General features: G+C 38.6%; 3 protein-coding genes across 7 annotated transcripts; 2 read left to right on the plus strand and 1 right to left on the minus strand.

Annotated features, from left to right (window-relative positions):
• Positions 1-14,100: 14,100 nt before the first annotated feature.
• Positions 14,101-16,179, minus strand: LOC125211635 (rop guanine nucleotide exchange factor 3-like). The gene is made up of 7 exons (XM_048111514.2): positions 15,921-16,179; positions 15,725-15,841; positions 15,479-15,633; positions 15,301-15,375; positions 14,924-15,226; positions 14,500-14,844; positions 14,101-14,409 (listed from the first exon to the last, which is right to left on the minus strand). The coding sequence occupies exons 1-7, from the start codon at positions 16,177-16,179 to the stop codon at positions 14,290-14,292; spliced, it is 1,374 nt and encodes a 457-aa protein (XP_047967471.2). The 3' UTR covers positions 14,101-14,289.
• A 3,498-nt stretch (positions 16,180-19,677) lies between these two features.
• On the plus strand, positions 19,678-23,479 carry LOC125219947 (zinc finger CCCH domain-containing protein 56-like). 5 transcript variants are annotated; one of them, XM_048122045.2, is made up of 6 exons: positions 19,678-19,826; positions 21,125-21,191; positions 21,288-21,334; positions 21,621-21,651; positions 21,786-22,306; positions 23,041-23,479. In XM_048122045.2, exons 1-6 carry the CDS (start codon positions 19,754-19,756, stop codon positions 23,289-23,291), a joined length of 990 nt encoding a protein of 329 aa, XP_047978002.1. In that variant the 5' UTR covers positions 19,678-19,753; the 3' UTR covers positions 23,292-23,479. The 5 variants fall into 5 exon arrangements, with proteins under 5 accessions (XP_047978002.1, XP_047978003.1, XP_047978009.1 ...); XM_048122046.2 differs by having other exon boundaries at positions 19,686-21,191; positions 21,621-21,646; XM_048122052.2 differs by having other exon boundaries at positions 19,687-21,191; positions 21,266-21,334; positions 21,621-21,646.
• Positions 23,480-23,600: 121 nt separating this feature from the next.
• SKIP4 (SKP1 interacting partner 4) lies at positions 23,601-26,041 on the plus strand. The gene is made up of 3 exons (XM_048122043.2): positions 23,601-23,918; positions 24,440-24,954; positions 25,370-26,041. Exons 2-3 carry the CDS (start codon positions 24,452-24,454, stop codon positions 25,962-25,964), a joined length of 1,098 nt encoding a protein of 365 aa, XP_047978000.1. The 5' UTR covers positions 23,601-23,918; positions 24,440-24,451; the 3' UTR covers positions 25,965-26,041.
• Positions 26,042-26,798: the final 757 nt, after the last annotated feature.

The following is a 26,798-nucleotide window of genomic DNA, read 5'->3' on the forward strand; positions in this document are numbered from 1 at the left end:
ATTTCCTTCTTTACCCATGCATTTTGGCTTCTGCAACCAGCCACCGCCACTCTCTCTCCACTCTTCTCTCTCTGATTTCTTCTTCTTCCTTCTGTTGCATGCATGAATTTATCATGAATGCAACGAGCGCGACCTTGCGTGGGTGAGGGAGCGTATTATCTTACGTAAGCAATAAAGATGAGATGGAGTAATAAGGCACATGAAGGCACATGGTGTTATCCCAATCAGCTTGCTTAGGTGGAGGGTGACGTGGAGAAATGCAAAACGCATGAGGAGTGAAGGGTATTTATAGAAGAGGCCACCACCTTTATCGGCATGTTGAGAGTGTGATTGCTCGTGAGCATTGGGTCGTGGATCCATCGCATCTATCCCATTTTCATATCTCTGTTCTTAGATTTCCTCTGTTTGTTATCATTTGCTGATCGTTGTTGCTTGTTATCGGAATTCTCATTAATATAGCTCATTTTCGTTGTTTATTATCCATCAATTTGTGTGATTGCTTATTATTATCGTTGGATTTACGTGATATCGATCAAAATCGGGAAGTCTCGAGCTAAGATCGTATCAAGTGGTATTCAGAGCCCTAGATTCCGGGCGGGTTCGGTGACACGGGGGTTAGAAATGGAGAAGAAGATGGTAGACATGATTGAAGAACGGATGAGCGAAATGATGGATCAATTCGCGGTGAAACAAGGGGAGAAAGTAGAGGCGATGATTCAGGCGAGCGTAGAGAAGATGACACAAGCGTTCACTGCAATTAGCTTGCAGAATCACCATAATGCGTTGAAATCAAAGGGGGAAGGATCTGGTAGTGGTGCGACTGTGATTCATGGAAATACTGTGAATTCCAATGAGGAACAGGATGAGTGGGATCGATCCACACGCTACGAATTTCCCAAATTTGATGGCGTTGGGTTTGAAGGATGGGTAATGCGTGCGGAGTACTTTTTCGAAGTAGCAAGGGTACCAGAGAGGAAGCGGGTGAAGGTAGCGGCGATCCACCTTGAGGGGAAGGCGATGCAATGGCATAAGGGGTTTGCAGGCTTACATGGTGATGTAGCAAATGTTGACTGGGGATATTATATCTCGGCATTATCCGCTCGCTTTGGTGAGCATGCTTTTGAAGATCCGCTGGCTGATTTGAGAAACCTGAAACAAGTGGGCACCCTACAACAATACATGGATGAGTTCGACGAATTGTATCCACGGGCAGAGATTAAGGAAGGTCAGGCGCTCAGTTTCTTCTTGTCTGGGTTGGTGGATGAGCTACAAATGCCAGTTCGTATGTTCAAGCCAAAAAATCTGGCAGATGCTTATTCCTTAGCTAAACTCCAAGAGCTCATGGTGAAGGCCTTAGGAGGGAAAGCCAGAGGAACACAGAGTGGAGGATCATCATTTGGGAGTCACTACTCGAACACTAAGCCATTGGCTGTGACAGCAACAAGCTCTAAACAACAAGGTGCAATTGGAAGTTGGAGTAATGGGGGTAACAGAGAGGGAAATCGTATGGGAGTCAGAGCAAGTACCAATCTCTCACCGAAGGAAATAGAGGAAAAGAAAGCGAGGAAGGAGTGTTTTTGGTGTACAGAGAAGTTCATTCCGAACCACCATTGTGCTAGGAGGAAATCATTTGTAATTCAAATGTTGGAACAAATAATGCAAGAGGATGAGGAGAAGGAGCAGCCGGATGAAAAGGGTGAAGAGGAGGATGATGGCATTGATCTACAGCTTTCTCTACATGCAGTATGGGGAAGAGAGGGCTCCCAGATCATGAGAGTAAGAGGAGTATGTCAGAAAAGACCTCTGAGGATACTGATTGACACTGGAAGCACACATAACTTCTTAAGTACCAAGGTGGCTGGGAAGATTAAATGTGAATTGGTGGAGGTGACTCCTCGAGCTGTAGAGGTGGCAAATGGACAAGTCTTGCAATGCACTCACAAATGCAGTGAACTGGAGTGGGAGATGCAGGGGTACTTATTTCACTCGGAGGCCCACATCATCACACTGGAGTCTTATGATTTAATTCTTGGGGGGCAGTGGTTATCTACATTGGGGGAAATTAGGTGGAATTTTGATAAGATGAGCATGAAGTTTGTGTTAGAAGGAGTGGAGGTGGCTTTATAGGGAGAAACGTGGTCTTCAAAAAATGAGCAGTTACATGCTTTACACGTTTTAAATCCTCAAGAGGATGATATAGTTGATAGCAAACTGAGCTTGCTCATACCAACTGTGGAAGGAATTTCTGGTGGCTGTTGTGAGCTAAAAATGGAGGAGAGTTGGAAGGAATTAGATCAGATCTTAATGGAGTTTGAGGAATTATTTAAGGAGCCAAAAGGCCTTCCACCACAAAGGGAACAAGATCACAGAATAACACTCAAGGAAGGGGTTGATGCAGTGAATATCCGGCCTTACAAATATGTTGCTAAGCAAAAGGACCTTATAGAGACCATGGTGAAAGAGATGTTAGATTCTGGAGTGATAAGGCATAGCAGCAGCCCTTTTGCAAGTCCTATTGTGTTGGTCAGAAAGAAGGATTCATCTTGGAGACTCTGTGTTGATTACAGATCACTCAATGCCATGACTATTAAGGATAAATATCCCATTCCGGTTATTGAGGAGCTACTGGATGAGTTAGGGGGAGCTCAGTGGTTTTCTAAGATTGATTTACGTTCTGGATATTGCCAGGTAAGGATGGCAACTGAGGATATTCCTAAAATAGCTTTTAAAACACATGAGGGGCATTATGAATTCCTAGTCATGCCCTTTGGATTGACTAATGCACCGGCTACCTTTCAAAATCTCATGAATACGGTGTTCAGAGAATTCCTAAGGAAATTTGTCTTGGTCTTCTTTGATGACATATTAATTTACAGTAGCTGTAAGAAGGAGCATGAGCAACACCTATCCATGGTTTTTACTGTAATGAGGCAACACCAGTTGGTAGCTAAGCGGTCGAAATGCACATTTGGCTATAATAAGGTGGAGTATCTAGGCCACATAATATCTCAAGAGGGTGTATCTACTGATGGGGGAAAGGTGGAGGCAGTGAAGAGTTGGCCTCGGCCTAAATCTATCAAACATGTGCGTAGCTTCTTGGGCCTCACTGGATATTATAGAAGGTTTGTCCAAAACTATGGTGTGATAGCACGACCCTTAGTTAACATTATTAGAGGTGAAGGATTCAAGTGGTCTGAAGAGGCTCAGTCAGCCTTTGAGCAACTAAAATTGGCTATGATCTCTGCTCCTGTGTTAGCACTCCCTAACTTTGCTAAAGATTTTGTAGTAGAAACGGATGCTTCTGGGGTTGGTATAGGAGCTGTTTTGATGCAAGAGGGGCACCCGATAGCATATATCAGTAAAGCCTTATCAGTAAAATATCAATCACTTTCAGTATATGAGAAGGAGCTTCTTGCTATCTTGTTGGCTGTTAAAAAGTGGTATCACTATCTCCAATGTAGGAAGTTTGTTATCCTCACTGATCATCAAAGTCTAAAGTATTTGTTGGAGCAGAAACTCACCACACCAACACAACAAGCATGGATGGCAAAATTAATGCACTTTGACTATGAAATAAGGTATAAAAAGGGGATTGATAATTCTGCAGTTGATGCTCTTTCTCGAGTACCTGAGCCTATGGTGTATGCACTTGCCTCTTATATTATTCCCTTGGAGCTCATTACAAAAATTAAGGCATCCTGGCCTAAGGACTCTCAAGTGCAGAAGCTGATTAATGATAAACAGCAAGACCCTGCCTCTCATTCCCACTTCAGCTGGAATAATGGTGAGTTACGAAGGAAGGGAAAGTTGGTGGTAGGGAATGACTTACAACTAAAAGCTCAGATACTTTCCTTGTTCCACAACTCAGCCACTGCAGGTCACTCCGGTTCCTTAGGAACGTACAAAAGAATTGCAGCTGTTCTCTATTGGCCAAAACTGAGGAAGGATGTTAGAGAGTTCGTGCGATTGTGTGTTACTTGTCAACGGTACAAGCCAGGGAATGAACCACCTGCAGGTTTATTGCAGCCACTACCCATTCCAGCTGCCATCTTCACAGACCTCACCATGGATTTCATAGAAGCTCTGCCTACTTCAAGAGGTAAAAATACTATTTTTGTGGTGGTGGACCGGTTAAGTAAATATGCACATTTTATGGCGTTGGCGCATCCCTTTACAGCAAAAGATGTGGCTGAGGTCTTTCTCAACTATGTGTATAAACTACATGGGATGCCGGTTAAAATTGTGAGTGATCGAGGGTCTGTTTTTGTTGGGGTGTTCTGGAGGGAGTTTCTGGGTCTACTTGGTGTGGAGCTGTTATATTCCATGGCCTACCATCCGGAGACTGATGGCCAATCCGAGGTTGTCAATCGATGCCTTCAATGCTACTTGAGGTGTTCGGTGGGAGAGAAACCGCATTCATGGAGTCAATGGTTGGGGCTTGCAGAGTATTGGTATAACACATCCTATCATTCCAGTATTAAAATGACCCCTTTTGAGGCTCTCTATGGGTTCACTCCTCCCTTACATGTCCCTTATTTACCTGGTGAATCTAATGTAGAAGCTGTGGACATTACTCTTCGTGACAGAGAGGAGATGATTGCTATATTGAAACAGAACTTGCAGAGGGCGGCTGACCGAATAAGGAAACAGGCAGACAAAGGCGAGAGTGACAAGGAGTATGATATTGGTGATTGGGTATGGTTGAAACTACAAGCTTACAGATCTATTCGAGGTCAACACCAGAAGTTCGAACCAAAATTCTTCGGGCCCTACCAGGTGATCGACCGCATTGGGTTAGTGGCATACAAATTAAATTTACCACCTTCGGCCTCCATCCACAATGTGTTTCATGTCTCTTTACTGCGCCCGGCGTCGGCCCCAACTGATCCAGTTCCAGACCTCCCACCTATATCCTACATTAAGGACGATGTTCCCCAAGCTATTCTCGATAGGAAGATGGTTAAACGCCATAATCAAGATGTGACGAAATGGCTCATACATTGGGAAGGTAGGTCCCCGGCTGATGCTTCGTGGGAATTCGCGGATGTGATAAACGAGCGGTTCCCATGGTTCCTTGAGGACAAGGAACCTTAAGAGGAGGGCATTGTTGCATGCATGAATTTATCATGAATGCAACGAGCGCGACCTTGCGTGGGTGAGGGAGCGTATTATCTTACGTAAGCAATAAAGATGAGATGGAGTAATAAGGCACATGAAGGCACATGGTGTTATCTCAATCAGCTTGCTTAGGTGGAGGGTGACGTGGAGAAATGCAAAACGCATGAGGAGTGAAGGGTATTTATAGAAGAGGCCACCACCTTTATCGGCATGTTGAGAGTGTGATTGCTCGTGAGCATTGGGTCGTGGATCCATCGCATCTATCCCATTTTCATATCTCTGTTCTTAGATTTCCTCTGTTTGTTATCATTTGCTGATCGTTGTTGCTTGTTATCGGAATTCTCATTAATATAGCTCCTTTTCGTTGTTTATTATCCATCAATTTGTGTGATTGCTTATTATTATCGTTGGATTTACGTGATATCGATCAAAATCGGGAAGTCTCGAGCTAAGATCGTATCACCTCCCTGATCTCAATTCCTCTCTCAAATTAATGCTACCAAATTCAAAGAAACAAACGAAGGTCGCCACCGTCTCTGCACTCTCCTCGCACGCCCACGCCGCACCAGTCGTTGCCCACACACCGTCAGACCGCGGACGTATTTTGCTCCGGTTGTGAAACAACGATTTGGCTACAGTTTATGTAAATTACATGGTATGCGATTGTATGAATGCAAATGGATGTTGAGATCGATTTTTGTAGTTTCTGTAAAATAAATGCTATGAACAGCCTCTTATGTGTCATGAAACAAGTGAGGAAAAGTGGCTGACATTGGGGAACTGAGTGAAGAAGATGAGAAAGCTCCTTGTTGGCTTCTGATAAAGAAAACTTAATGGGTCGATTTACAAAACTACTAGTAATTTAGAGATTGCAGATGTTTGTTTGATTGGAAAAGGAAAACAGGAATTGAAAGGGTAGGGGTGGGGTTTCTTCTTCTCGTTGAAATCTGCCAAGAACTTCCATGAGGCAATTTTTCATTCATTAATTTCCTTTTTATTCCACTACTAGTTTGCATAGATCTCAAATTAACAAAAAATATGCTCTAGCACACTCCGCCGTTAGACTATTTTGATTGGGATAATTTTTTGATTTTTTGCTATTTTTTGTTTCAAAGAGGAGTGAGAGAGACAGAAACACAGAGTAAGGGGTATTATCGGCCACCAAAAATTGAAGGAAAAAATTAAATGCAAAATTAAATTTCAAAATATCAAAACTTGGGCTATTTCTAGAATACTGAACAATGGGTTATTGGTTTAATTATGTGGGCCACCCAGCCACATTTCTCATCTAGTTTCAATTCTAGACAAAAGAAATCAAAGAAGGTGAACACACCCTTAAAATTGTCGATACTGACCGATCATTGATTGTTTGTTGTAAATTCAGAGAAGATGATTATATTTACCTAGAGAACTAAATTCTCTATGTACGGTGAAAAAAAAAACAAACTTTTAGTCGAGCACATGTTTAAAGCATAATTAATAAGAGCATCCACGGTAAGAATAGCCCAGTCATAGGCCAACCACTTTTTCTCCCTGTCACGTCAACAACACTAAAAATCCATCTGCCACGTCAGCATTTACTCAAATAAGAATAGGTCAGCCACTAAAAATCCACCTACATTTACGGAATTAAATTTGCGATTAAATTACATAATTAAATTTACGAGACATATATGGGAAAATTCATTCATTTCATTAAAAAAAAGGTATATAGATAAAAAAAAAATACATGATTTTATTTTTAAAAAAGGGCTTCCACACACGAGCCCCGCCACTCTCTACTCCTCGTCGTCGCCGCCGCCACCCGGGGTATCTGAGCCCGCGTCTGAACCCCCCACCAGTGCCCTCGAGGCATCCAAATCCACCCGCATGTTCTCGAGCATCGAGTAGAGAAACCTCTTCTCCGTGGGGTCGGTTGCGGCCTTCCACTCTTGGAAGACCGCGAACATCCGTTCCTCCGTTTTTGCACGTGAGAATAAGGGGTACGCGCGTGGGGGGGGGGGGTGCCGAGATGACCTCCTGGGGCGATAGGGGGGATCCTCCCCTCGCTGCCCGTTGCGCCCGCTTTTGGCCAACCGGGCGAGGGTGACGAGTAGAGGATGGAGGGGACGGAAACTCCTCAGCATCCGGGGGGATGTCGTGGGATCCGCCGCTGCTGCCGCTGTAGTCGCCGGAATAATTCAGCCTCTGCTTCTTCGGCCACCCAACGTCGCACCCCGCTCGGAACTTCTCGGAGTCCTTCAGCAACACATAGCATTCCCAGAAGGTGAACTCCTTATACTTCCCCGGCAAGGGGAACTGACTCTCCGCTATCCTCCGGGCGTCCTCCTCATTCTGCCCACTAGTCAGCTGGCGGAGGGCGTTGGCGTACAACCCCGAAAATCGGCCGACCGCGGCCCTGATCCGTTCCCACCCCTTCCGGCACTCCTCCCCACTGTAGTCCTTCCCGTGTGGGCAGTTCTTCCTGTAGACTGCTCTAATCTTCGCCCACATGTTGACGACCCGTTGGTTGTTCGCGCCCAGCGGATCGTCGCAAACCGACAACCACGCCTTGGCCACGCCGGCGTACTCATCCTCCGTCCACTTCCTCCGCGTGGGGATGTCGTCAACAGCGGGCTGCGATGACTCGCCGACCACCTTGGCCTTCCCTTGGCCTTCTTCTTCTTCGGCGCAGCCCGTCCCGCTGGAACGGGAGTGTCCGACTCCCCGAGATCGATCCCCATCTCATGCAATGACAAAAGGTCATTGCCAGTGAACTGCGTCTCCATTTGGGTCGACGTGTGAGACGAAGCCGTCAAAAAATCAAGAGAGGGACGATAGACCGTGTCCCCCCCCCCCCCCGGTGGCCCCTGCATCCCGGGATGCATACCGGGCTGCATCCCTCCCTGCCACATCATCTGTTGCTGCATCTGGGGCATACCTCCTCACCCCGCCGCTGCCTGCCTGCCGCTCGCCTGCACCCCGCCCGACATGCCCCACGACATCCCCCCTGGTTCCCCCCGTGCATCCCCCCCGGCGCTCCAGCCATAATCCCCATCAACTGTTGCCAAGGGACGTTAAACCTGGGCCCATCTGCCGTCCATCTGGCCCCATCCAGATCCCACGGGTACCGTGGGAGTCTGAGAGCCGCTCGTCGCCGGACTGGACTCGTTGTTGTTGTCCATCGCTTGATATTGCTCTTGTACAGAAATTTAGAGAGAGAGAAAACTCGTTAAAACAAGTGGTGCAAATGAAAATGAAACTAAAATCGCGTATATATAGGTTTTCAAAAAAAATTTAAAAAAAAAACGGAAATTGGCGCTGGCCGATCGGCACGCCACAATGGCGGCCAGCGCATCGGCCATCACCCTCAAATCGGCTAGCCCACGCCGATTTTCTCGCCAATTCTCGGCTGGCCGGTTGCAATAGTTCGGCTAGTCGACCGGCTAGCGACGCGAATCAGCCAGCCGCTATTGTGGATGCCCTAAAGTAAAAAAAAAAATAATCTAGTGAAAATAGTGTTAGTGGAAAATAAAATATACTACTGCTAAACTTAAAAAATACTTCATCTGGCACTGTCACTCTTGTTGTGAGCACGTATTTTAAGAAATATAAAGAATAGTGAGTTGGAAAAGTTAGTGGAATATGATTCATTTTTTTATATTAATTTTATAATAAAATGTGAGTGAAGTGAGTTTGTGGAATGTGAGACCTACTTACCAATTATGGTAAAAATAAAGTGTGACTCTTATTGTGGGACATACCAAAATGATAAAATGTGACTCTTATTATGAGACGAAGGGAGTAATTTATATATTTTTAGGGACAAAGAAAATATATAGCATTTGTGTATGTTATAAATCAATACGGAAAATAGTTACTCATTATACATGTAGAAATGTACTTTTAACATCTATTGATTCGGCTATCTAAAATAAGGCCATAACAAGCCGGCCATACAATCTTAAATTTATTTCACTGTCATTTTTATACGTCCATTATTTATTTCATTCCATTTTTTTAGTACGAATTTTTTCTATAATTTCGAACTTTTAATTTTTTCTATATGAATTTTTTTCAAATTGAAGAAACACGAGCCGTGTTATTTTCCTCTAATATTCATTCTATCGTACGACACAAATCCATTTTAATTCCATTGTATATTATATATCTAATATTTTTAAATGTAATTTATATACATTCATTCCACTTTGCATTTTTTTTTCAATTCCACGATAATAGATAATGTATAAGGTCATTTTACAAAATAAATACTTAGTTTTTTATGCAATTTCAATTGGAATTATGAATTGAAATTTAGGATGTTTGATGGGACAAAGATATTTTTATATTTGAGTCATTCAAATATAGTACTCCCTCCGTCCCGCTTAAGATGACATGTTTTCCTTTTTAGTTTGTCCCAACTAAGATGACACATTTCCTTTTTTGGAAACTTTCTCTCTCTAATTAACTAGTTTTAACCCACGTGCGATGCACGACGGAATATTTTTTCGTCATACGATTTCAAATACCTAATTGATTAATTAAAATGAAAAACAGTATAACTATATAAGATATAGAAATAGAAAAATATATTATATAATAACAATTCAATAAATATATACTCCTTAATTCATTTTGCACCTCAGGACATAATATTAAACAAATTTAAAAGGGAATCAAGACAAACATAATTATTTGGATAACGATCAAGTGTTGACACTTTTGAAAAATATGTTTAAAGCAATCATTCATATCTCTCTACCAAAAAAAGTGTAAATCACACTTTTAACAAAATAATAAATTGATAACTCATAATATTCAAGACGTCAAAATTATAACCATAAAAAAAATTCAAATGATTACTACACAAAAATGTACCTAATATTTATTAATTATAATATTTTACTCAACATGATTGCCTATAGATAAACCATATAAAATTCTAATTTTAACAATAGTATTATTAATAAACCAAAATTTGGTAACAGACTATTTTATTTTGTTTGAAAAACTAATTGTTTGATCAACTTGATTTTCTAGGTTATTACAAATATACATATACATGAATTTATATTATAACGCCAGTAATTAATATACAAAAAATAATATATTGAGTAAATATGAAGATAAATAATATGCATGTTTCGAGTTAAAGTTGTTACAATTCTTCCTCTCCAAGAATTGTTAGAAATATAGGAATAAAATTCTCGAATCATATACACACGGTACTCTAACTATTACAATAAAAAAAAACAACAACAATAATTGAAATGTAAATTATAATGAAAGTTATCAAATAAAGCGAACTATAAGTATAGTTGAGATAAACCTCATTTTTGCAAGACAAATTACATCACAATTATTTCTCTCGTATTGACGTAATATCCCCAAAGATGAAACAATTTCCTACTAACGTATATAACATCTCAAATCTGCTAGGCAACGATGAACTTGATGGGGCTCCAAAAATCAAGCAATACAATGTTCCTAAAGTGTACAATAATGTTTAGAGCTTGATATAGAATGGAGATGCTTTTGTTGGTGTATAATTTATCCACAACTCTATGCCTTTTATAAGCATAAAATTAGGACATGAGAGATCATGATATTAAAACATCATAAATTATAAAATTAAGATTATAGATGTTACAAATGTGGAACGTCAATTATGTGTGAATTATATTTTGAATTATGGTATAGTAGTCTCGAAAATTTGTTATCTCATTATTCTATTTTAATATTTGTAACCTACGGTTACTCATTTATTAGCTCTTACATGATTATGAAGTTTTCTGTACATAAAACTGTTGATATAAGGTATTGACCAATGATTAAACAAACGGTTAAAATGTGCAGGAGTATAAACACAATTTTTATTGATTCATTTCACAATTCAACAATAATTAAAGAAACGGTCAAAATTTATAACCTGCTGAGTGCTAAAATAGATTCCATGTCTCATAAATATTCAAAATATAATTCAAAACTTGTAAATATTTCAATTCATGCCCAAAATTTATAAATATTCAAATTAAGGCCAAAACTCGCCTTTTATATATGTATAGATACACCTAACCACTTTTTCTCACACCTTTTCTCTCTCCAATTAAAACATTCATCTTTCTTTCTTTCTCTATTTTAATACTTATACCCACATTTTCTCTCTCAAATTAAATACTTTAACCAACAACTCCTAAAATTCCGTGCCGGCTAAGAAATGTGTCATTTTAGCCGGGACGGAGGGAGTACTACTATTGTTTTTTTTAAGTAAAGAAAATATAGTGGGTATGTTTTTAACGTTTATTCCCGATAATATCATGGTCGATCAATTAGGAGTAATTGGACATTCGTCTTCAATAATAATTTTGTGCAATCAAATACACATATATGATGTCGACAAGCACTTCCCGAAACCACAAACACATCGTACCTTTGATGATCGAAAAACGTGTTTGCAGAACGTTAAATGCTCGTTCTAAGTCTTTACACTCCTAGTGTACAAATCTAGTCCAGACTTTAGGAACTAATGGATGGTGGATATAAAGTAATCATTGGTTTGTTACATCAATGAAAATGAGGTGGCTAGCATCATCATAGTCTAAATTGTTATCATCGACGCCATAGTTGAGATTAGAGGTAGCGAATCAAGTATCCACGGGTACCCAACCTGAAAATTTCGCGTACCTGCACTAAAAATGCAAATGCAACCCCGCCCGAACTCGATCCGATAGTGCATTTGGATTAGCCTACCCGATGCGAGTACCTGTACCCAATTATTCAGTATCCGAATATAAAAAATAATTATTTTATAATATGTTTTTATTCCTATATTTCTTCTAACTTGACAATAATAACTCAAATCATTAAACCATGTATACCATTAGGCACTTCATACACGGAGATATCCACCAACTTTTTTCGTAAATACCTTTAAACAATTCTATTCATGGTCAAGAGTAAGGTAAGATTGTGAAAATAAGAGTGGGACAATTGTTATTAATAATAAATCTAATAATGAATAACAAATCACAGTGCTTTCAATACCGTTAAATTTGAATCGTCAAAGATAATATAGAAAAGGTAATAAATCAATTGCCGATGGTCGATATCTGTTTACAGGGACCTCAATTTATTAACTGTAGATTCCTCACTTGAATTAGAGGCTTACTGCAATTAATTTGATGTGTTTTTCTTCCCTATTTAAACTGCATCATTGTAACCCTACTTGTTCATCTCTCTCTGTCTGTTCTTTATTCTTTTTTCAATCGCAAGAACAATTTTTTGTTCTTTTTTTCGATTGCAAGAATCTGCATTTGTGATTGAGTTCTTCTTTGTTGGAATTTTCTGGTTTTATTAGATGTACTTATTTGTTATATACTTGAAAGAATCAGTTTTTATTCTTGTTGCTGCAGCATGACTTGAATCTATATTATTTTGTATGGAAAATCAGGTCAAGAGGGAAAAGGTACGAATTTGTTCAACATAACTAGTAATTACTGAACATGGAAATAAATGTTTTATTTGTTTCAGGATCTAAATTGTTAGTTATTTGAAATTTGCTTTGGCAGCCTCAGTTTCTATCTAAATGACCGACTCTAAATGAATTTTAATGAGGTATAATTTGGTGGTTTCCCTAATTTCTTGCCCTTCTTAGCATATGGTATCTTGTTGTTACAGAGTGAATCTTTTTCCTTCATAACAAACTCACCTATGTGTCCTAAGATTTTCCGGCACCAGTTGGTAAGTTTCCCACTTTGCTATGTGCTAGGTGCCTTCCAAGTGTTTTTTTATCGTCTCATGAATTATGGCAACACATATTTGCATCAGATTTAAACCATTTATAGCTATCTTCCTTGTTATAGAACTAAAATTCAAAAAATGTATATGTTGTGGCAAGCATTCTGCTGGTTTACATGTCCAAGTACTCTCCTTACTCACAAATGATAAAATTTAGACCTGACTGGATTTCTTAGGCAAAAGTTGCAATGCTGGGTGAGGTTTAGCTAATGTAGTTTAAAGAATACGTACAGTTTTCACGGTTAAGAGAAGTAAGATATCTTGCATTGCTTTTTATCCAAACAGTTCCAATTTCTGTATGTATTTCTTTACATTAGCTATGTTTTAGCCACCTTTGATAAGTTTTGCCTAAGAAAACCAGTCTGGTCCATCTACGTCGTTTGTGAAGGGGGAATGAGTCCCTTGGATATTTTGAACCAGTAAATGCTTTATCTGAGGAATCAGTTTATGCTGTAATATCATGTAAACGTGTGTGCTATAAATTCCTTCGATTGTTTTTGCTTCCCCCTACCCCTGAAATCTGGCGAAGCCAGAACATGAATATCACTTCTTATTTACAAGTTGTAATATGTTCATTTTGTTGTTTATATCATATTTATTTATAATCCATCCATATTTAGGATCTTAACTTGGTTTGCCGTTTGAGTGGGAAGACTAAGATGTGAAGTTTCTGTTTCTCCTGATCTTATTCGAGCCTAGGGAAATATGGAAAGCATGTTTGACGTCGCAGGTGTCAAGGATGGAAATACAATTAATTCACCATGTACAAATACTTTTTTGGAGGAGCTAAACAACAGGATTCTTTTCGAGCTTCTGAAGAACTGAAGAGTCAGAACGTCAAACCAAATCTTTTTCCCTCTACTACTCAAAGAGAACGGCAGACTCAGTTGTGAAAGGTTCCATTTTAAAACGCTGGACAAAGATTTTAAAGATGATGTTCATGGAATGAGAGATTCTTTATTGGAATGAAACTCCAAGAAATTTTTCGGAGGAATAATGAATGGAATTGCTACATGCATTTACATGAATTAGTCTAAACTTGAGGTTTTTCTTTGTTAATATTTTACCTAGTTCCCTAAACATAATAAAGTATTGCATTTTTTTTTTCCTACTGAGAGAGAGATAAGGAAAGACTTGATTTGTAATGAATGACTTATTGCCGTGGCAGAAACTTCAACATTGATATGGTTTTTAGTTCTAGGATGACTAAAACTCATGAATCAGTCCCTGTACATGAAAAATGACTGCACATTGGATGATTTACATATGATAATTTGGCTCCTTCATTAGGAAAAGCAAAAAATATTGTCTATGAAGGGGGCTTCTCTTCTTGTCTATACTAAAACAAATAATTGCACTAAAAAATTTCCTGTTTCTTCAAATTAGCTGCTGCTACTCTTGACTTTTCATCGTTTCATCTACGAACAGTACATCATCAATCCAAGCAATGATGTTAAATGCCAAACCTTCAAGTACTCTTGAATAGCTCTCAAGCACCGCCTGTCCTACATCCTGCAAAATGACATTCGTAGACATGTTAAATCCAGCCTGCACTGTATATGAAAATTTAATTCATCTTATGATTTGGAAAGAGAAACTTGCCTTGTTGTATTGGATTTTACTTGTATCCAATGTAGTTTGTGAAAGCTCGGGGTATCTCTGCTTCAAGCAGAATAAGAGAGTCTCCGCTCTTGCAGCCAAGATATGGTTCTTGTCATTCCTATCTATGTCAGACATGAGATCTTTAACCACTTCCCATGATGTTTTTGAGTGAGCGATGCAAATTTTCCTCCGCCATGTGTGCATGGAAGCCTCGACTTTGTCTGCCAGCTCGAGGGCTTCGTGCTCGGAGCTTATGTTGAGAGAATCAAGCAGATGATTAGGTGAGAACTTCTCCGCATTGTACATGTAGCGGTAGATTGTATCTCCCACAATTGCTTTTCCACTCTGAGTAAAATTGCAGAAACAGTTAGCATTTTCTTCTTCTTTTCATAATATATACAACCAAGAATTTAAACATCACTACCTTGGGCAGGGTAGCCATGTATGATTCTGGGATCTGCATTTCAGAAAGAATGCCACTGTTTATTGCCATTGCTGCCTTGTGAATCTGGCTAGCACGGTCGTGCTTCTGCCTCAGATGTTTCTTGCTTTTCTCGGAGAGGCCACCAAGGGGGACGCAGGGAACAGGTAGCCACCATTTCTCCTCGTTCCGCTGTGTCTGTGGCTGAACGATCCTCCTGAATGATCCAGAACGGGTCGAGTTCCCTGACATACTCCCCTGCTCAGCATACCAAAACTCATTATCCCGGAAGCTGTCAAGAACATCCTGGTCCACAGATCATCATCATCATCAGAGTTTAAATTTTCATTTATTACTCCATCATTTAGTATTTTTTTTACCAGGAGGAGTGCGTCGAGTTTCTTCAAAGCTGGGAGGTTGATGTGAATGTCTGATCTTGGCCTGCTTGCCATCACCTGCAAATTGGATCTTCACTTTAGTACATGAAACTGTGGCAGCAAGTAAATTTAACAAATTTTGCCTCATTTTGTAAGATTTTATTTATTTATGCATACATACCTCTAAAGTAGTCCCATCTTTTAATGTCTGCAATGAAGGTCTGAATTCTAGTATGTAATCACACACAGATAATAGACAGTTCATTTCTCTCTTCCACATCATCCTTTTCTCATGATGCAGTGGCTCTAACCTCTGCTGCTGACCAAACACAGAAGCTGCATTCCATAATGAAAAAAGTCAGACAGAGAGAGAGAGAGAGGGTGGGAGGAGAGATACACAAAAAGAGAGAGAGAGAGAGATATATACCATAAAGATTGGTTATGGCATTTGAGATTGCAACAGCAGTGCAGACTCCTTTACCACTTCCAGACATATCCTCTCCCAGCAACAGCCTTGAAAATCTCTCCTTCATCAACTCCAGCTCTGTAAAAATTATTTCCCAATCATTACAATTCAAAGCAAAAAACATGATACATGATACATTAATCTCCCCCACACACACCTAGATCCATGATCTCATCATCCAAGCCATGCTTGTGCTGCCTCATGCCTAATCTGGAGAGGGCGGCGCGTGCAGGGGACTTGAGGCCTTGCCAGCTGAGAGGCGAGGCGGGTTCAAAGCAGCTGTGATCTTCGGAGAAGGCCGAGGCTTCAGAGTTAGTCCGGCAGTAGGCGAACGAGTCAAGCGAATGATCTGCTGAAGAAGGAGAAGGCTGATATCCTGCATCATAACTCTCATCACTGTTTGATAAGCTCTCCATTTCTCACAATGTGCAACTTTTTTTCAACGCTTTGGGACTGATCACCTATCAAGAATTCAGATAATATACATAAATTCCAGATTCAAATTTGAATCCCAAACCGGGAAAATCACTCTTACAACAAAGGTTGAGGAAAAGAGAGAGGATAAAAAAGCTAAAAAAAGGAAGTAAATGTCACTGTTTATGTTCAGACGTTTGAATAAATTCTGCACAATGTAGCAAAGTTTTATTGCAAAGAGTAAAGCAAAATGGTGAGAATTAACAAAACTGAGCTTTTTATATAAACAACAACAACAATAATAAAGCTAACAACGGCAGTTAGGAAAGAAAGCAACGGTATATTTTCTTTATTTACCTTTTAATTGTGACAAGATTTTGAATTTGAACAGTGGGAATTAAGGGCTACCGTTTGAAACATCTCTCTCTATCACACTTTTTCTTCTCCAAAACCAACTTTTTTTCAGATAATAAAACCCAGAATTTCTCTAACAATTTGGAAGGAGAGGCAATAAACTTGGATTGAGATATAGGGAGTGGGATTGGCTGGGATAGTGGCGTGATATGTGTTAGTTGCCAATGAAATAATTAAGATGGGGGGTTATATTAGTACAATATATCACCTAATAACTATATAATTATAGAAATAGTTAATTACTCCTTTTTATAAAATAATGTTAGGTCGTCTTGGATGCTTCCACGAGCTCAAGGGCTGCTTCATTTGGAATTTATTGTAATGGTGTTGCAAAGATAAACATATAAAAAAGATGATGACTTTAATGTAGTCTACTCAGAAGTAATTATTTTATTAGTATAGTTCTTGCCGACTTATTTTTTATATAGAAATTATGCAAGTCTAGTGTATTAGTTGGTTCTACTCATATGCTCAATACTTTCTAATTTGTGAAGGTATAAATGAATTTGAGTAAATCGATGTAGAAGGACTTGGTGGATTTAATCTTGTGGTTTTTTTATTTTTAATTACATGAGATAAGATTGTTCGCTTTATACTATTATAAAATAGAGGTACCAAAGCAATATGAGTAAAGATGTAATTGGAATTCATGTAGAAACGTTTTTGAAATCATAAAAAATCAAAATGAAAAAATGTGTTGATTCTTGCTTAATATTTTTATAAAAAAAACATAAAGAAACACTGCTGAATTTTTAATTAAATAAATATAGATTCTTTGAACCATACTTAGGTGTTGAAGTGATAGACGTGCACATCATGATTTGCCTGTTATTAGGTTCACAAATGGGTCTTAACAACGTGCATGAGTTAAAGGAGTGTTTCAATGATAGCAAAATAGTCAATGGGTGGCATAAGAAATTAATTAATTAAAGAAAGTTTTCAGAGAAAAATAAGATCTTTGTTAATGCAAATCGGCCAACTCCGGCCATCACAATTAAATTTTCCTTGTTATTTGTGCTTACTGTCAATCATAAACTAAATCAATGCATAATTAAGTTACAGTGATTATAGATAGATGTAAACCGTTTTTTAATCTATTTGTACAGCTAAAAAACATTTAAAAAGAAAAAAAGTATAGTAGCAAGGGGACATTATGTTTGAACAGCTCTATATTTTGGCTTCCTTGTATGTTTCTTGAAAAGTCTCCAACATCGAAATGTGGCAGTATGAATCGGATGATTAATTTAGCAAGTGCTCGTGTAGATTGTTTTTATAATTGATTTTGTGAAAGAGTAATGAATTTAACTCTAATTATGGGCATAAACTAAAATAAAAACAAAATCAAAATGAATTTCTCACATATTTTAGATTTTATATTTTTACATAAATCTCTACCATTCTTGAAGACATAATTTCGTAAGGGTCATTCTACAAGTGTATTACGATATCAGCAAATAAGTCATTGAGCACGATTTGGATTTGTATTAGGTGGAAAAGCATAAGCTTTGTTTGGTATTTATAAGAAGAGAAAAGACTGTGTTGAAAGAGCATATCGATCCACCTACATCACGCATTGCCCTTCCAATCCAACGGTCATCTCGCCTTTGTAAGTGTCGTATCCATGCACAACGATCGAAAGGGAGGATCTCTGTCAGCCTCTGTACTGCCCATCCACAATATTCCTTTTGAGGACGATTCTGCAAACAAGAACAAATTGCATCTCTTGTAATACTAAAAACACCGTATAATATAAGGTCATGCACACTCCAAGCAACGGTATCTTTCCAGTTGAGATGATCGAACACATTCTTGGCTGACTCAACATCTCCAAACTTAGCATAGAGTTGAAGAAGTTGATCAGTCACCAAAACAAGATTAGAAGTAAATCCCCATTTTGCATACAAGAAGACTATGAAATGATTCTCATCCAACACTTTATATGCTCCAATTACTTCTTGGATGGATGATAAGCTCATCAGCATCTCCATTCTTCACCACACAAGCAAGCAGTTCCAAGGCTTTCTGCGGCCTCTCATTTTCAACACAACCACGTATTACGATCCTCCAAGAAACGATATATAAATAAGAAAAAATAAAAAGAAATGAAAATTTGATGTGAGAGTGGTTCGTGAGATCTATGAAGAGTGTTAAGGAATTGGTATTTTATGGATGAATGAAAAGGTAACATACGCGTTCCACTTGATGATCCGTCCAAGAACAAGCGAGTGATTTTCTTAATTCCTTCTCTTTTCCGCCTGAGTGTTCTGATGAGGGATATGAAAATCGAAAATCAATTGTTATTAGAAGACGAGGAACGATTTGCTGAGGCTGAGAGTTACATATTAATATGAAGTGGTATTTAGTTAGAACTTTTATGTTGTTCTACTTTAGTGAGAACAGAATTGTGTTACTAATTGATTAATTGAAGATTAGTTAATGAGTTTCTCTTTAAATCAACTTCTGGAAAGCAAATGCAGAACATGGAACATAAGCAACCACTGCCACAACTAAGTGATCACTACTTGTGTTCATGATCTAAAATAGCTTTACTCTATCTTCAGTGGATTTGTATAATTCAGTTCTAGCCAACAAATCCACTCAACCATTGGAACAACAATGGTAACATTAAAGATGAATGCATTGGTGTCATTTTTTGTTAATTTTTCTTTAAATTGATTTTTTTTTTCTAGTGTACATATTGCAACTCAAGTAGTAACACTGATTCAATTTTGAAATAGTTGGGACACCTCAATATGGATAATGAGTTGGTTGATGCTGATAACTTGATAAACCAACTAAGAATGCTTAAATCGATTAATGTTGATAGTGTCATGGTTGATTGCTGGTGGGCCATACATGAAGCACATAACCCTCAGCAATACAACTGGTTGATGGCATTTTCTCACAATTTTCTTTCACTTACTTTAAAATTCATACTTCTTCAAATAGGTAGTTGTCTCATAGCTAAAGTTGACTTGCCAAAGATATTTCTTACGGGCTTAGGCCCAATTCTATTTATTAGCAGCTAAAGCCCATGAACTGATGAAAGCAGAATATGATTAAAAACTTTTTTTTTTTTTTTTTTAATATAGGAACTGCTAAAATTGTGAGTGATAATTGAAAGTTATGTAGGCCGGCGGTGGTGGTGGTGGAGCTGCCAAAATGCCACAGCTGCTAGCGATGACAGCTTCCATGCATTACGCGCCGTCCGGTCTCCCCGCGCGGAGGCTCATAGGTTTGATATTGTGGTGTTTGATTGTAAAATTCGGAAACTCTACATACTTTTTTGCTTGTTTACGGTTTAATAAATTCTGAAGCACCCTATGCATAATGATCGCATAGAAATCCGGTGGAAGGAATAACCAGTGTTTTTTTTTTTTTTTAATTGCTTTTATTTTCGTATAGCGGCATGGATAATTTAAAATCGTATGGATACATGGTGGGTTTTGATAAATTGTATTTCGTCCTTGATGCTGAAAGGGGTTATTGGTTTCATTTTTGTGATTCTTTCTGTATATCAAGCTTCCCATTACTAGGATCTAATTGAAGTAAAACTTATGTGTCACTGATGAAAATAAAACTGCAATTATTGATATACTTGAGGCCTCTGTTGTGACATAAATGGGAATTGTTTCAGCTGAGTTCCCCAGAAATATTTTCCACTCAGAGTAGGTAACAGTAACACTTTGGGATGATGGTGCCTGGTTAAGCATATTAGGGATTTTCTTGATTTTGTGTTGACATGGAAGCCGTGCTGATTCCCAGTTCTTTCTGTAGTTCTTGGGATGTGTAGTGTGTTTTTTTGTTATCGAGTTTTTCATCTGATGATGCTTTCTGCTGTCATACTCCACATTTCATCTTCAGTTTGCATATTTCAATTTAGAATTTGTCAGTCCTGTAATTCTAAAATTTTCAGCACATAGAACCCCTCATATCTGTAGCAGATTCTCATTCTAGCCTCATCACGGGCTCAGTGAGGCTTTCACTTACATGTTGGTTATTAATATGCTGTAAGATGTAGTTTAGCGTAATGATTTGATAAAATGTGTGCAGAGACATTGAATAGAGGATTTTCCAATGGAGAGTAAGTGTGGAAACTTGTCCCAAGATGCCAAATGAAAGAAAATGCTATATAGAAGTAACCATATAATTGTCTTAATATGCTTGGTTATAGCTAGCTCTATATCGAAATTGTGAATTTTGGTGATATGAACTTGCATCTGTCCATGAGTTTGAAAACAACAGTTGCAAGTGAACCAGTAATAACAACCAAATCGTTTACTTTTTACATGAAAAAAAATTCAATTTTAGTTAATGGCATTATCTTTTGTTGCTGTCATATCTGATTGCTTTCAAACAAGCTGTGGATTGCAAGTATTTCTGGGATGTTGTATTCATTAGAGCTACATCTCTCTCTCTCTAATTTGGAACTATTGATTGGTGTTTGGTTCTTTTTCCTATTCAGTTTCTTCTTATTTTGCAACATTAACTATATTGAGGTTCCTTGAATAAATGTGGCTGAGTTGGCTAAAGGAGGTGCGCGAAGAATATTTTATCGAAGGGGCAAAGTTGTCTTCTTGCTTCAAAATTCTGTACACATGTATTAAAAATACCTCCTTTCTCTTTACCCTCCTCCCCTTGGCTCTATATATTCTCAGTCAATTCGTCTAATAGAGGGTTAGGGTTTCCTCTTTAGCTGCGGCGTCTCTTCCATCCTTTGGAACAAGCCGAATGACAAACAAGGTATGTGTGAGTTGTACATTTATTTGCTGCTTCCTCTCAGTGTGATGGCACAGATTGCTATTTAATGCCTATTTTCCTGCCTGTTTGAAAAGTTGTGTTTTTCTGCAATCAAATTCTTTCCACACTTCCCTTGATTTGAATCCTGATATTTGTAGGTGTGGAAACTGTTGTTTGAGTTCCTTGTGATATAAAACTTGGGGATAATTTAGTATATCTGTTTTGTAATACTTATATTACTTGGAATTGTTTGATTTATGAAATTTTATCTGCTTATGGAATGTCTCAGGGAGTGGATCTCATGTTGCAGATGAAGTAAGGTTCCAATCTGAAAACCCATAGAATAGTGTCAATAAAAGTTGTTTCTTGGGTCTATTAGTAAAGCCAATTGTGGTGCCATGGATGATATGAGTGAAAAGGAGCCTCTTGACTCTAATTTAACGTTAAATCGTAGCGAAAGATCATTCCAATTTGATGTGGAAAGTGATCCACCAAATAAACGAGCAAAGAAGGCCATTGAAAAAGTGCTTTACAAGACAAGACCGTGTTTCCAATTCCGTGCTGGCTCTTGTCCATTCGCTGAAAATTGTGAATTTGCTCATAGTATGGAGGAACTTAGGGAACTGCCTCATAGTCACAAGGAAGAACCGATGCGCTTATCAGAGCAGCCAAGGGAGGTATCTCAGATACCAGTTGTGGGTTTAAATGAAGTTAAACATAGACGTAGTCCGAGGCAGCACTGCAAGGGTTTTTTGTCTACGGCTGGTTGCCAGAATGGTGAGAAATGCCTTCTCATTCACAATGAGCATTATATGGAAAGAAAATCTGCAGCAATATGTGTGCTTCCTGGCTCTGGTGGTGGATTTAAGAGCAATGGAAGTACTTCAAATTGGAAAGCAAGGCTTTGTACCAAGTGGGACTTAACAGGGATGTGTGGTTATGGAAAGAACTGCATTTTTGCTCATGGATTAGCAGGTATCATTCTTTACCATTCTCAGTCCCTAGTTAATGCAATTCATATTCTGCTGTGATATTGTTTGGGTTGCATTTATTAGTGTGCGTGATATTTCCTTCTTGACATTACATTGCAAATGTTATTATTGTTTCTTTGACTTTGCATTTTGCACTGGTATTGAATATTTCATCAAGTGTGTTAAGTATATAAGCTAACTTGAATTGACTTTGTGCTATATATTATAAAATGTTGGTGAAGAACGCTATGCTTGCTTCTTCCTTCCTCATCTTATATGGTGCCCCCATCCTTATCTCTCCAGTCTGAATATCTATTAATGCCTATTGCCTGGGCAGAGTAAGTAATTTCCAACTTCAGCTCCAGATTAATACAGCTGAAAGATGGACATAGAAGCATTAGGAAAATTTAATGTTAATGATTGTTCATTTGCTTGTTTCTTTCTTTGAACAATTATCCCATATCAAACTAGCAATTTTTGATAGAAATCCTTGTCTATCTTTTAAAGAAAAGGGATTGTAACCTACATTTCACTGTTCTACATCCAGACTCTTCGCTTGAGTTGGTCAGTGCAGAATTGGTTTTGTCCAAAAACATGATCTTCGAAGCCACACTAGAGCTTGCAAAACAAGGAGTTATTAGTTACTAAAATTACATTTCTCCTGTTCTTTGAAAATTATAAGTATTTCTGTTTGATTGATTTTTGACTTGATAACGAGCTCAAGGTCATCTTGAACAGAGCTGCAGCAATACCGTGGACGGCAAGTGAAGAAAAAAGATAGTGGTTCTTCAGCCTTGGGTGCCAATCAGGTGGCGTCAGTACCAGCTAAAGCTTCTGTGGGTCATGTTCCTTACTCATATCATATTGGAGCTCCACCAAGAAGGCTGTCTGGTGAGGTACCGAGGACTGGAGAGGTAGCTATCCGGAACTGGAAAGGCCCGGACAAAATTAGCAAAATTTATGGAGACTGGATTGATGACCTCAAGTAGGCTTCCCAGTCAGGCAAGCTCGACATTGAAGGTGATTCGTGCAACCGGATTGTTTTTCATGCTGAAGTCGAGGCTTTTAGTTTGAATTGTTATGTTATTGTCTTAAAATAAATCCCTTTTAAACATTGAGGGAATGCACTACAAACTACAGTGGTCGCGGCTTTGGATTAACGTATTTGATTGTTCAACTGTTTATGTTTGCATGTGCAATTTCTTTAGTTTTACTGAATGGCTATTCGTTTATTTGTTGGAGGATTGAATATAGGTTGTTCTTGAAACAATTTAAATAAATATATGGTATGTATACGGAGTTGGAAATGTACCCTTTTTATTCAAATTTCAACATATTTATGTACATGAAAAATGTTCACAAGGGCCTGCAAATCCACTTCGTATGAATGAGAAAATGAAATAATATTAAAAGATGAAAGTCCGGCCCAAAAGTAGTGGGCCTAAACAAATCCGAAGCCCGCAAAAATTCAAATAGCAACTCCTCAACGCACGAAAGCGTAGTTTCATTCATCCATTTGCTTTTCATTCATCCATTTGCTTCTTCCGTGATTCTCCGATGAGATTAAATTGATATCTTCAGAACCCAGGCGTTTCCTCACAAGTCAGAATCACAAGGTAAACTATCGAGTTGATTGATTTTGCAATTTGGATCTGTAGTGTAGTAGCATTATTGCAATTTGATCCGGGTGTTTTCGATTGAATTTGGCTTCTCTTTGAGGATTGAATTGAAGTTTCCCCCTTCATCTTAAGGATTTTAAATTTAATGGTTTCCATGCTAGGCCTTGTAGTTGAGTGATACGGATGGAAGATTGGAATTTGGATTATACTTTATATACTTCATTTTATGAATTTCTATGTTTCCAAGTCAGTCGATCATGATTAAATAGGAATGCGGATTGGTTATCACATGAGGATTGAGTCGGTTTTCTGATGCCACTTCATTTTCCGGTGGTTTTTGTTGAGCTCCTTCGATTTTGAGTTATCATTGCAAAAACTGGTTAATTGTTTTAAGTCAATTTAGGTTAAGATAAAGAGTATTGAATGATTTTTCGTATTCTAAGTTTATATGATTGTGGGATTTTTGTTGATTATTCTGATTTGGTTTTGGTATTTTATTTTTTATTCTGATATTATAGAGTAGGAAAAGTATGGATTGTGTGGAAAGCATTACAAATGTGGATTGCTCAAAAATGGAGACAGATTCTCTTCTGAAGTCTCTTGAACAATCTCTGATACCTGGAATTCCAGACGATGTTGCACTTTCTTGCTTGGCAAGAGTTCCTCGAAAGTATCATGCAGTTCTCAACTGTGTTTCGAAAAGATGGAGGTATTTGATCGGCAGTGAAGAGTGGTTTAGGTACAGGCTGAGTCATCACCTGGAAGAGACATGGATTTATTCTCTTTGCAGAGACAAGTCTGAGCAACTTTGCGTATATGCTTTAGACCCCGATCAATTTAGAAGAGGTTGGAGGCAAATTCATGGCCCCCCAGATAGCTTCCTGAGGAGGAAAGGTGTTGGGTTTGAAGTGTTGGGAAAGAAAATTTACTTGTTTGGAGGCTGTGGTTGGATTGAGGATGCCACCGACGAAGTCTACTCTTATGATGCTTCCACGAACACATGGGCTAGAGGCGCTCCCTTACCCACTGCTAGGTATTTGTTTCATTGTTAACATTGATCATGAAATGCATCTCATTAGTTGCTGCAGGAAATTAATCACTTTACAGTATGTTCTTGTTTTTTTTTTGTGGTTATAATGTTTCCATTCATGTGAAGATTATTCGAAATAAGAGCTCATGATTTAAAATATGATCTTGTCACAATACTATCTCTGTTTCCCTGTTGAATTCTGGATATTATTTAATATCCAAGACCCCATTAGTAACATCTTCTTTTGGCTTGTGTTGTAAGATTATGCGAATTCCTATTAATCTCTCTCTCTTCTATACTCATTTTTATGACTGCAATCATGGAATTTGAAGCTAGCATAGCCACCATTGAATCCCTTACTAGGAATTACATGTGATTGGTTGCTGATATGAGGATGTTCCGTGCTCTGCATTATCAGGTGTTTTTTTGCACATGAAACACTAGATGGGAAAATTTATGCTATTGGTGGGCTCGGATCGGAATCAAGCGATCAGCATTCCTGGGATATATACGACAGCCAGACGAGTTCTTGGAGTTCTCATGTGGATATAAATGTCATACCAGACATTGAAGACTCAGCTGTCATGGATGGCAAGATTTACGTACGATCTCATATCTCAGCTTCATCATCCCAATTGAATGCTGCTGTATATGATCCCTCCAGTTGGACATGGCAACAGGCTGATAGTGATGTGGCATGTTGGTGTGGTCCTATAGTTGTGGTAGATGGTATCTTATACATACTAGACCAAAACTCGGGAGTGAGATTGATGATGTGGCAGAAGGATACGAGAGCGTGGATTGGTCTACGGAGATTCTCCGAGCACCTTGTACACCCCCCCTGCCGACTCGTGGCAGTCGGGAAGAAGATGTTTGTTGTTGGGAGAGGACTAAATACTGTGATGTTTGATGTTGAGAGTGCAAGCTGTGTAGATGGTGTGCTAGTGAGTTCTTCTGTCTTGAAACTTGATTGCGTTGATGAAGTGATAAGTTGTAAATCATTGGCAATATGAGTTTTTTCCCATAACCAAATGTAATCTCTATCTTTGTAAAATTGTTGCACATGTTATTTATGAAACATAATTTGATATCTCATAATTGTTGAATGATCTTTCTTGCCAGAAATTTCTTAGTACTATTTAAAGATGATTGCAGAAATTTTTGCTTCAAAACTTGGACTATATGTAGATCAATTTCCACTGCCCCTTCCTCGGCTTCAACACAACAAAGAAACTTGAGCCAGACTGGGCAATATGACCGGGTAGACTGAAAATGGGTGGTGAGACCGGTTTAGGTTTAGGTTTAGGTGAGTTAGATTGGATTCATACGAATTGGAAGAACCAGCAATTGAAATAAAAAAATTTAATGGAGCAGTACTAAATAACTCAGCATCCGCAATAGCAGACATTAGACGGACTAGCCATAGGCTAGCGGGAAGGGCGTGGGGGACGTCCGCTGTTGTGTTAGGCTAACGCGACGGACGTCCCTAAGATGGACGAGCTCTCATCCACAGACTAGCACGGTTAGCTGATTGCTCGTCCGCTATTGCGCGAACAAGCAATTGGCTAGCCGAATTTTTAATTTTTAAAAATTTTCTTTTATTTATACTCTATATTTACAACTCGTTGCACTTTATTTTTATAATATTTGATAAACACCAATAATTAAAATGAACTAATCGTATTTGTCAATTTATTTGTTAGGCTAGGCCGTTGGTTAGCCTATTACTAGGTTGTGGGAAGTTGTTCATGATGTGGCAGGAGGTGTTTTTGACTAGTCCTAGTGCTAGCTTATGGGAAGGATAGAGTAGAGTAATAAAGGTTCACTTTTGCTCCATCTTTTAGGGC

The sequence above is a fragment of the Salvia hispanica genome, chromosome 1 (genome assembly GCF_029641045.1).
Source record: "Salvia hispanica isolate PSC_SH4W2 chromosome 1, Shi_PSC_v1, whole genome shotgun sequence".
Lineage (NCBI taxonomy): Eukaryota > Viridiplantae > Streptophyta > Magnoliopsida > Lamiales > Lamiaceae > Salvia > Salvia hispanica.

Excerpts from the sequence above, each read along its gene's own strand:
- LOC125211635 (XM_048111514.2), bottom strand. The coding sequence starts at position 16,179 with ATGGAGAGCTTATCAAACAGTGATGAGAGTTATGATGCAGGATATCAG. Across the intron at positions 15,634-15,724 it reads TGCCATAACCAATCTTTATG|CTTCTGTGTTTGGTCAGCAG; the intron begins GTATATATCTCT and ends TATGGAATGCAG. Across the intron at positions 15,227-15,300 it reads AACTCGACGCACTCCTCCTG|GATGTTCTTGACAGCTTCCG; the intron begins GTAAAAAAAATA and ends TCTGTGGACCAG.
- SKIP4 (XM_048122043.2), top strand. The coding sequence starts at position 24,452 with ATGGATTGTGTGGAAAGCATTACAAATGTGGATTGCTCAAAAATGGAG. Across the intron at positions 24,955-25,369 it reads GCTCCCTTACCCACTGCTAG|GTGTTTTTTTGCACATGAAA; the intron begins GTATTTGTTTCA and ends CTGCATTATCAG.
- LOC125219947 (XM_048122045.2), top strand. The coding sequence starts at position 19,754 with ATGCCACAGCTGCTAGCGATGACAGCTTCCATGCATTACGCGCCGTCC. Across the intron at positions 19,827-21,124 it reads CCCCGCGCGGAGGCTCATAG|GAGGTGCGCGAAGAATATTT; the intron begins GTTTGATATTGT and ends AGTTGGCTAAAG. Across the intron at positions 22,307-23,040 it reads TTTTGCTCATGGATTAGCAG|AGCTGCAGCAATACCGTGGA; the intron begins GTATCATTCTTT and ends CATCTTGAACAG.